Below are 11,212 nucleotides of genomic sequence, written 5' to 3'. Positions count from 1 at the left end.
TCTAACTTAAACTGTCATAAGTCTTGAATGCCTTAGAGCACAGACTTAAGTTTGGCCTTTTTAAAGACCACACCTGGCCGATTATTGCTGAAGTGAAAAAAGTTTTAAAACGTGAACTTGAAAAAAGTTATAAAGTGTATATAATTTATAGTTATGAAAAATACACAAAAATAATATTTTTATGAAATATATATGTTTTCCAAAACACATATTAATCTAAAACTGTGAGAAAATCAAAGCCATGAATCAAAACAAGCTATGATCCAAATTTGAGGTTGATATCTCAAAAAGTGAGCTTTCAGTAAGATTATGCTTTCAGTAAGATTATGTTTGACTGCAGTACCAAACGTTTCCACTAGATGAAATTCGTCTCCCATTCATTTCCAATGAGGTCATTTTTGACCGCGAACGATACAAGTGTGACTTTTCTCAGGACCATTTAACCTTTTCGAATCATGTTTTTTTTTTGTGTTCACACAGCAAGTGCCAAACCCTTTACCAAGGGTCGTACTATTCCGATGAAAAAAATCTGTGAAAAAAAAAAAAAAAGTAAATTCTTCCAGTCAAAAATGAATGAACAGCTCCAGAGTGTTAAGTGCACTTACATCAATACATTTAGCAATAGCAATTTAACAATAGTAATAGTAAACAGTAAATATAATTCACTTCAATACAATTCCAAAAATGTACTGAATTTGTGTTTCTCACGGATTTAAAAGGCTTATGCTTCAGTTCAAATGAGTTTTGTAGAAAGTATAAATTGTGCCTACATTTGAATTTCATTGATGCTAATGTGAATTTATTTTTGTAGTGGATAGTAAATGAAAAGTAGCCCATAAGATGCGGCAAAACTTTTGACTATTATTGTATGTCCTGAAAATCTCCCTCAGGATTGCATGTAGCCACTGTTTCTGGGTTGTAATTACTGTTTTGAATGGTCTTCTCAGATAAAGAGTCATTTGTGAGCATATTTATGTCCGTGTTGTTGAGGGTCATGCTCTGCCACGCTGAACGCTGGGATATATCAGCAGACATTCCTCTCACTGACTGACTGAATGCCTGGCTGCTCAACAGTTGTTGCTGTTAGATGCCGTGAGCTCCCAGATTGATTATGGGTGGACTTAAACTGGAAAATGTGCTGATGAAAAATTCCTTCAACCTCTGCTATCTATAACATGTATATCTGCTCAGGAATGTCGAATGCCATGAATACCCCACTTACAAACATGGTGTAAGTAAAAGGAAATGTCCTATAGCTAGGCTTACTCCAAGAGGATTTCAGTCTAATAATATTAAGTAGTTCATATATATATTATATAATATTATTGAGTTGCTCCCCTAATATACTGTATATGGGTGTTTCTGCAACTATGGGTACTTTTACAGTAGTGACATTTTAGATAATGCTAACATTTGTCATCTGATGCTTCATAAATATAAACATAGTGTCATTACACACCTTGACATAAAAAAAATGAATGAATAATATGATTTAATGTAAAATTATGAAGCATTTGTATGTCCAAACACCATTTTTTTCTCATGTCTCACACCTGGTCTCAGTGTTGAGATATCAGCCCATTCTTTTAAAACATGACATTATTTCAAATGAATTAGTTTCATATAGGCCTACATATTACTTTACACCATGTTCAAGGTCCTTTTTTTGTTTACATGATTTTTTTCATCTAAACCTGTCCCACACTTTAGAGTCCTTACCGCAACACTGAAAAAGACTCTTAATATGACATTTGTTCAAAGCCAAACAAATCTAGTTTCTATGGAAACAGAAATTAGCATTTGAGCACATGTCTGAAAGATTGGTCCATCTCCATAGGTCACTCACAAGATTATTTAAAATTTATTTAAAACATTTATTTAAAACTTGTTTTAAATAGCAATAATATTTCACAATATTACTGTTTTTACTGTATTTTTTTAATCAAATAAATTCAGCCTTGGTGAGCAGAAGAGACGTTCAGAAAAATGTAAACATTAAAACACTAAACATAAAGTCTTGCCGACCCCCAACTTTTGAACGGTAGTATATCATATGCATGGTTCTTGATTTGCTTCATCTTCTTCTTTTTTTTTTTCGTTTTTTTTTTTCTTTTCTCCATAACATGAAAATAACATTCCCGGAATCTTGCAGGCAGATATTTAGTTTTTTGAGACAACCTAATTAAAACTTTAAGACCTAAAAAACCGTTTCCAATGGTTATTTTTCAGGGATTATTATTATTATAATTACTAATTTAATTTAATATTATATTCTATATTTTATATTTTATTGACACCATTATAGAGAACTGAACTGAGCTAGACGATGATATCACTGTTTTCTCCAGAGTGGCTATATATATATATATACATATATATATATATATATATATATATATATATATATATATACTGTATGTATACATATATATATATATATATATATATACTGTATGTATATATATATATATATATATATATATATATATATATAGTGCAATCCATAAGTGAATACACCCATGCTAAAGTTGACTAAAAAGAGGAATAAAAAATCATATTTTGGAAATTGAACTTAATGCCTTAATTTAAAAAATTAGGAAAAATCCAACCTTTAAGGACACCAATTTTCTTTGTGAATGAATAATGTATCGTAAATAAATAAATGTTCTTCCTTAAAATACAGGGTGCATAAGTCTGGACACCCCTATGTTAAATTCCCATAGAGGCAGGCAGATTTTTATTTTATAAGTATTTTTTTTTAGGATACTATGCATCCTGATAAAGTTCCCTTGGCCTCTGGAATTAAAATAGCCCCACATCATCACATAGCCTTCACCATACCTATAGATTGGCATGGTTTTATTTCAGTTAGCCTAATAGCTGGTTTGATTTGCATTGAGAAATGATCTTATGGAAAGTACTCCATGCCAATCTCTAGGTATGGTGAAGGATATGTGATGATGTGGGGCTATTTTAATTCCAGAGGCCAAGGGAACTTTATCAGGATTCATAGTATCCTAAAAAAAAATAAAAAAAAAATACTTAAAAATAAAAATCTGCCTGCCTCTATGGGAATTTAACATAGGGGTGTACTCACTTATGCACCCTGTATTTTAAGGAAGAACATTTATTTATTTACGATACATTATTCATTCACAAAGAAAATTGGTGTCCATATATATATATGAACTAAATTAAAAACTTTTTTACAGTAAAAATGAACCATCACTGAACTTCCTTAAGCTGGACTATGACACTATTTTCTTCTAGATCTGCTGTACAGCAGAAACAAACTTTGTTGCATTATTTTCCTGCCATCATTGTAAAGCTGCTTTGAAACAATCTATATTGTAAAAAGCAAATAAATAAATAATAAATAAAGGTGACTATTATTATATAAAAACAATACAGGTCATGCAAGTAGTAAAATTACATAGGCCTCTATACCTCAAGGCCTCTCGTAGCTTATTAGTTTACTAATTGCTAAGGTTGTTTTTTTCCCCCTTTTGAATACATTTACATGATTTTTGAATTCCTGAACTAGTGCCAGTCAAGCCAGAGGATTTTTTTTGCATCATTCTCAGGGTTTAACCCAGGATTACTTCACAGGTCACATCTGAGGTGGTGCGATTGAATAATAATTTCGATTTGGGCTCAAGCTCATTTTTATGTTCATGGATTTAGATTTCATGATCAACTCAACCAAGGTTCCAGAAACTGTGCAGACTTTACTTTTTCATAGGAAATTCTCAAATCTGTATTCACATCCAGCCAGTTTTAAATAAAGAGATATATAGATCCACTGCACCCTCTAGTGTTTGAGCGATCCGAAGACTCTGTAAACCGGCCTCTGATGGGTTATAGCCAAGGAAATGAAAAATGTTACACAAAGAGGCATTTTTAGTGGAATCTTCATATATTTATAATCTTAAGAATTACCACAGAAGAAAGTCTCACACACAGAGAGAACATATTTTATGCCTAAAAGGACATTTCTCAAATTTCCAAGCATGACAAATGAAGGTTTATGATGTGGCCTTGAGACGGCAACCATGACTAAAGCTAAGCATCACATAAAAGACACTCACTGTGCGGCTCCATTTTCAATTCATCATTTTTTATACAGTGGTGAACATTAATCAAAGATGTCTAAACAGTTCAGCTGACGCATGAAACTAAATCATTGAGTATTCGGTGGAATAAGATTGTCTTTAATTTAGTCCTCTTTTTACTTGAGTCTTAAAAGACTGAAGGCAAACATTGGCTTGACATTTGCATAAAGCATATTTTCAGTGACAGCAGTTCACCAGCTGTGTAATGTGATGCTCATCTAGTCAGGGCAAACTTTCTATAATGGTTTACAACTTGCATCAGCAAACTATTATAGAAAGTTTATTAATCCACATTTGAGTGATTCTGAGAACATAAAGTTGATGAAAAATGAAGAAAATCAAATTGGCTCTAAACATTCATATGCAAAATTATTCAACCCCCAAAAGTCTGTTTTATTCTTCATAGCCTCCAAACGCTGCCTATAAGTGCTTAGAAGCGTTCTACTGCAAACATGGCCCATTCCTCGCTTGGAAAAGCTTCCAGGTCACTGATAATCTTTGGTTTTCACATTACCATGCTTTCTTCATATTTCCACCAAATATTTTTAATGAGATGTAAATCTGAAGACTGTACAGGCCACTCAACAACGTTCTACGACTGATCCCTAAACCAAGCTTCAGTAGATTTGGATGTATACTTTGGGATGGCAGGAAAAGTCCATTGATCATCAAGCTTCAGTCTCTTTTGCCAAAATGGCTTGATCCTTCAAAGAATTCATGATGTCCTTCATACAGTCAAGATTTCCAGTTCCTGCAACAGCAAAGCTCCCCCATAACAAGACTGGACCACCTCCATGTTTGACCATGAAGATGGTGTTCTTCTGCTCATTAGCTTTGTCTTTTTTGCAACAGACATACCACAGTTTGGTCATTTCACTCCATAAAACATTCTTCCAGAACTCCACAGGTCTTTCCAAGTGAATTTGAGCATATTCAAGTCGGCCTTTTATGTTCTTCTTGGTCAAGAGTGGCATTCGGCAAGATGTCCCAACATGAACTCTGCTTGTTTTTTCCTTCTTTCATCAGGTCATCTTGCAAGTCTTTAGCAGTAAATTGAGGGTTTTTAAATAATAATAATAATAATAATAATAATAATCTTTTATTTGTATCCCCCTGAATGATATTGTGCTTTTTCTTCAAAACCCTCAATGGTTTTCTGGTACAACACAATTTAAACTTCTGAATAAGGCTGCCAGCTGTGTCTGTTAGTGTTTTGGAAATCTTCTTGTAGCCATAGACTTTTAATGTAATAAAACAATTGGTTCTCTATAGCTTTTATGAGAGCTCTTTTGACTTGGCCATATTTGCTACTCAACTTTAGCACATGCATGGAGTAAATGTATGTATGGTTAACAGCACAAGCTAATTCAGTTTTGTTAAAGATCCAGACATGTAGATTCAACGTGTACCAGATGCGGGCCGGATTTGGGCCGACACTATGGTGCTGTCTGGGGAGTTTCCAAAGGCTTAATTGTGTTTTAACACTATTTTGTACCATACCATAAAAATAAGTGACTTAAAAACAGCAGCGTTGAATAATTATGACATAGCAAAACATATAACAAAACAAAACAAAAATCCTATAACTCAAAACATTACATTAAATATTGACAGTATCACTTTTAATTTGCCACTAAACTGTGTTGCCACTAAAATCTTTTGTTTTGCATTTTGATCCAGTTTAATGAGTGGAGATGTAAAAAGTCGTGGTTGATATCAGTTCAGATTCATTGGAAGTTCATTCAAACGGAGGGAAATGTAAAGTCAAATCTAGAGATACTCTTTGTAATAATTATAAATTATGTAAATTATAAATATAAACATATAAAATAATAAGTATAAAGATTCTTAGATATTATATATCTTATACAGAATATAAATATTTGTATTATTTATATACTGTATAAGATATATCATATTCTTTAACATTATATGAGATGCTTTTCTTGTATAATACACCTGTTGGCAAATGTAGTAGGTGATCCAAATACTTCATCCATATCCATTCATAAGTAATATGGTGGTATGCTATTTTGAACATATAAGCCAGGGCTTCATGCTTTGCTTTGGAGCAGAGCACACATCGTGATCAGTTGAAAGACAGATAAAGTGCATTATTAATAAATGGCAATTTTTAAAGGACACCTTCTATGCATCTGTATTTCTGTCCACTATATTTTGGTCTGTAAGTATATACGCTTGTTTGCAATTCGATTCTGTTGTGTGTAACAATAATACAATGTACAGTATGGGAAAAAAGTGATGTCCAGTCTAGGGAAATTGACATCTTTATTCAATCTTAGCTTTATTCAAATATTATTTAAAATTTGTTAAAGAATTTGTAAGCTTATTTCATAGTTGTTCTTGGAGTCAATTTTTTTATTTGTGATAACGAAATAAAACATGACAAATTGAGCGGACATAGTTTTTGGCCAAGCTGTCATACAAAGAAATTATGAACACATGCAAAAACAAGAGAGAATCATTGAAACATTAATAATTGATTATTTTTTGGCTTCCTATACATTTTTTTCATAGTGTTTTCATTGTATTTTGCCTTTTTTTTTGCCAAATCAGTACCTTAATCAAGTTTAGTGTTTATGTTTTGTTTTTGTTTTCCTATACATTTTTTTCATGGTGTTTTCATTTGTTTTTGCCAAATAATTTTGTCAGATAAATACCTTAATCAAGTTTAGTGTTTTGTTCTTCCCTCATTTAAAATATAATAATAATAAAAAAAAAATTGTTTACTTATATTTCGATTATTTAATCAAACTTGTAGGGTCATTAAAAACAAATATCTCCTCCGGACATCACTTTTGGCCACTACTATACTGCAAATTTCTCTAGCTAAAACTGCAGCGATAAAGTCTTCAACACAGCAACAAACATCTTTCAGTCTGTGTTGTCCATTAGAATGCGATAGGCTAGTTTACATAAATATATATAAACAAACAAAATAAATAATATATATATATATATTTTTTTTTAAATGGCTGATCGTTTCGCTAGACAAGACCCTTATTTCTCGACTGGGATCGTGCAGAGCCCTTTGAAACTGCATTGATTTGGACTTCAACAATTTGGTTACCGTTGAAGTCCATTGTGTAGAGAAAAATCCTGAAATGTTTTCCTCAAAAAGCTTAATTTCTTTTCCAGTGAAGAAAGAAAGACATGAACATCTTGGATGGCATTGGGGTGAGTAAATAATCAGTAAATTTTCATTTTGAGGTGAACTAATCCTTTCATAGAACAAACCCTGACAACTGATAAAATAATGTATAGACACTTGATAATCTTATAGGATGATTAGATAATTGCATTTAAAAGATTTTACTTTCAATAAAAAAAATTGCAATCAATTTGTATAAGGTGTTTTTATGCATGTTTGGCCTGGTGTGTTTGTTGCATTTACACTGTTCTGACCACTAGCGGTCACCGTTGAGACGGGTGTCGACACGTCACATTCGCTTCAACTGTTTCTGCGTTCAACGAAGCCTCGATCTGCCCACCCCTACTATTAGCAATACAGTAGGATACTTCTGATCCAAAATACTGTGCAAAAAGTCATTATTTAAACAATTAATTTTTATTTTCATTCACAAATAAAACAGTTATGAGTTATTTCACGATTGGAATCACTTCTACAGCAGAAGCATTACTCAGACCAGACTATACAGAGCAACCTCAGACTCGTAAAGATTCATTACTGAAGCTCTGGGGTGTTGCTAATAAATTACAGGTCGGCGATAGGCTTGTATGGCCAGTACGGATATTTTTCCTTGTCCAGCTTGGTCTCCGGGAAGGTGTTGTTGAGATCCTCTATGGTCATCTGGTCGAAAGGAATCATGTTCCTGAACTTCTCAAGCTGCCAAGGACAAACAATCAGAGAGGGAAAATCATTTAAAACGCTTCATACTTGTGAATTTGATCAAATCACAATTATTTAATGCATGAGTATTATGGAAAATCTTTGGTTTTGTAATAAGTTCAACACTGAAAATGTGACAGTGATGGTGCAGGTTGAACTTACCCCTTTCTCGTACTCGCCGATACGAGCTTTAGATGCTTCCAAGTAAGCAGCTGCAGTTTTGTTCTGAATACATCAAGAGACGCAACATAAGGATATGTGAAAAAAAATATATAAATAATGCCCTGAATTTGGCCTGGTACAGTAAAACTCCCTGCATTTTCAGAATGACACCTTGACCTGCCATTACAATTAGCTAGTTTGATTCAAAACTCTGATCTCTTCAATCTTTAATTTGCATTAGGACTTAATGTTGACTGAAGCGCTGGCCCTCCAGGAGCGGCGTTTGATCGAAAACATCTCCTGGAGAGAAGAAAAACTGAAGTATGAAGACTCACAGAATCCTGCTCCTGGGAATCAATCTTCGCAGTCTGAGTGTCCACTGGCTCAGGGACCGTCAACGCAGAGAACTGGAGACAGAGAGACGGGTAGACAGAGAACATAAGACACGCTGCAGAAGAAGAGATGGGGTCAGAGAGAAATCACTGGATCTCACCTTCTTCTCAAACTCATCCACCATGCCGGCTTTGGCCACAGCTGTTCTGTAGTAACTCCAGTCAATGGGAGCCGGTTTCTCTGGCAAGGAAGCAAGTCTGCAAGTAAACATGGTTCAGCACAAATTATAATTGACTTGACGGATACAAACATTTCTATATCTAAAAACCTTGACAGACTTAATTTTTAAATATTTTTATTTTATAAAAAGCCTCTTATGCTCACCAAGGCTGCATTTATTTACAGTACAGTAAAAAAACAGTAATATTGTGAAGTATTATTTCCATTTAAAATAACTCTTTTCTATGTGAATATATTGTAAAATGTAATTTATTCCTCTGATGCAAAGCTACATTTTCAGCATCATTACTCCAGTCTTCAGTGTCACATGATCCTTCAGAAATCATACTAATTCTTATCAAATAATTTGTGCAGACAGATACATACATACTATTTAAAAAAGTTTTATATTTAACACAAGAAATTGACACAAAACATTTATATTTAATATAAATGTTATGTTGAACTTTTTTCCATCAAAGAATCCTGAAAAAAATGCATCATGATTTCCACAAAATGCACAAAGTTTTCAACATTGATAATCAGAAATGTTCATCAAATCATCATATTAGAGTGATTTCTGAAGGATCGTGTGACACTGAAGACTGGAGTAATGATACAGCTTTGATCACAGGAATAAATTACATTTTAAAATATATTCACATAGAAAGTTAGTTTAAATGGAAGTAATACTTCACAATAGTACTGTTTTTACAACACATGTATAAGCATATTAAGACAACCTGCTTTACATTTTTTAAACAAGAACCAGAGATACTGATTCATTATCAGGAGAAACAAGAATTGCTATTTATGCATCACAGCTTTAGCGAAGTTTAGCCAGCTTGTCCATTGACCTGCACCTGACCTATGGTGTTTTGCTCAAGGGCACGATGATGACGGCTTATGGATCACCCTGTGCTGGGTTCAAAACATAAATCCAGCATACCTTTAAAACCATTAGCTTCCATCACTCCTGTATAAACTACATGCTGGAGATTGCGCAGTTCATGTGCAGTGATGTAGAGACTCACTTTGCTGTGATGGAGTCACTGCGGGTCTTCAAGCTGTTGAACATGGCTCTCTGGTTCGGTGGGACCCTCTCCGCAAAAGCCAGCCAGTCAATGGCCTTTACAGCTGCACGTCGGCCTGCCATCTTATACTCCTGTCAAAACATTTTATGAAGTTATGGTTATTAAGAATAACAAAGATCTTTCGCATGTTAAGCTAAGAGGTTCCAGCTGCAAGTCAAGCAAATTGTACAGTCAGTCGGTCAAGTCTGACTTTAAGAAAACATATCATAATAGTGAAGCCAAGCACATAATAATGATTGTTTTCCACATACAATACATATAATATATTCAAAATGTAGCCTACATATTATCAGTCACAGAATACCAACATATAGGACACTAGCCAGATGGCTCTAATGTAGCACACTAAAACACTGTTTTCGCATTTAAACAGTATTTATAACTAAACTGTCACTGTTTTATATTTTGATTACAGAAATTAGGTTTATAAGAACACCTGAAATGTAACGTTAAAGCATTCACTAATACACACAAGTCGACAAGACAAGGTCAGCGTACGAATTATAAGATAAAGACAAAAATAACCACCACAAATCCGCGACATTTCTTATAAACATGAAAGATAAAGACTAGTATTCATGGTTTAATCGAGTAAAAACAATCGGGCGCTGTATTATTTAATAAATGACTGGATTTTCGACACATACTCACTGCTCAAGGATCAAGCCGCTGCAATGACAGAAGCGTGATGGCCGCCGGAGAGCGGAAGCGCGGTTAAGAAAGCAGCGCGCGTTACTGACACCCAGCGGACTGGAGGAAAGCTGCCTCAATATTGGACTTGCATGGAGGAAAGCTGACTCAATAGTGGACTTGCATGTCGACTCAATAGTAGACTTGCGGATCCACTCAATAGTAGACTTGCATGTCGACTCAATAGTAGACTTGCTGGTCCACTTAATAGTAGACTTGCATGTCGACTCAATAGTAGACTTGCGGATCCACTCATTAGTAGACTTGCATGTCGACTCAATAGTAGACTTGCGGGTCCACTCAATAGTAGACTTGCATGTCGACTCAATAGTGGACTTGCATGTCGACTCAATAGTGGACTTGCATGTCGACTCAATAGTAGACTTGCATGTCGACTCAATAGTAGGATCAAGCCGCTGCAATGACAGAAGCGTGATGGCCGCCGGAGAGCGGAAGCGCGGTTAAGAAAGCAGCGTGCGTTACTGACACCCAGCGGACTGGAGGAAAGCTGCAGCAGACTTGCGGGTCCACTCAATAGTAGACTTGCATGTCGACTCAATAGTAGACTTGCGGGTCCACTCAATAGTAGACTTGCATGTCGACTCAATAGTAGACTTGCGGGTCCACTCAATAGTAGACTTGCATGTCGACTCAATAGTAGACTTGCGGATCCACTCAATAGTAGACTTGCATGTCGACTCAATAGTAGACTTGCTGGTCCACTCAATAGT

General features: G+C 34.6%; 1 protein-coding gene across 2 annotated transcripts; it reads right to left on the bottom strand.

Moving 5' to 3' along the window:
* Positions 1-7,679: 7,679 nt before the first annotated feature.
* atp5pd (ATP synthase peripheral stalk subunit d) lies at positions 7,680-10,918 on the bottom strand. Of its 2 annotated transcripts, none has more exons than XM_081384047.1 (6): positions 10,443-10,918; positions 9,732-9,862; positions 8,639-8,735; positions 8,481-8,552; positions 8,146-8,208; positions 7,680-7,980 (listed from the first exon to the last, which is right to left on the bottom strand). In XM_081384047.1, exons 2-6 carry the CDS (start codon positions 9,851-9,853, stop codon positions 7,849-7,851), a joined length of 486 nt encoding a protein of 161 aa, XP_081240173.1. In that variant the 5' UTR covers positions 9,854-9,862; positions 10,443-10,918; the 3' UTR covers positions 7,680-7,848. The 2 variants fall into 2 exon arrangements, with proteins under 2 accessions (XP_081240173.1, XP_081240172.1); XM_081384046.1 differs by having other exon boundaries at positions 10,439-10,496.
* Positions 10,919-11,212: the final 294 nt, after the last annotated feature.

The sequence above is a fragment of the Scardinius erythrophthalmus genome (assembly GCF_964197995.2).
Source record: "Scardinius erythrophthalmus genome assembly, chromosome: 1".
NCBI classification, from domain to species: Eukaryota; Metazoa; Chordata; class Actinopteri; order Cypriniformes; family Leuciscidae; genus Scardinius; species Scardinius erythrophthalmus.
This window is presented reverse-complemented; position numbering and strand designations above follow the sequence as displayed.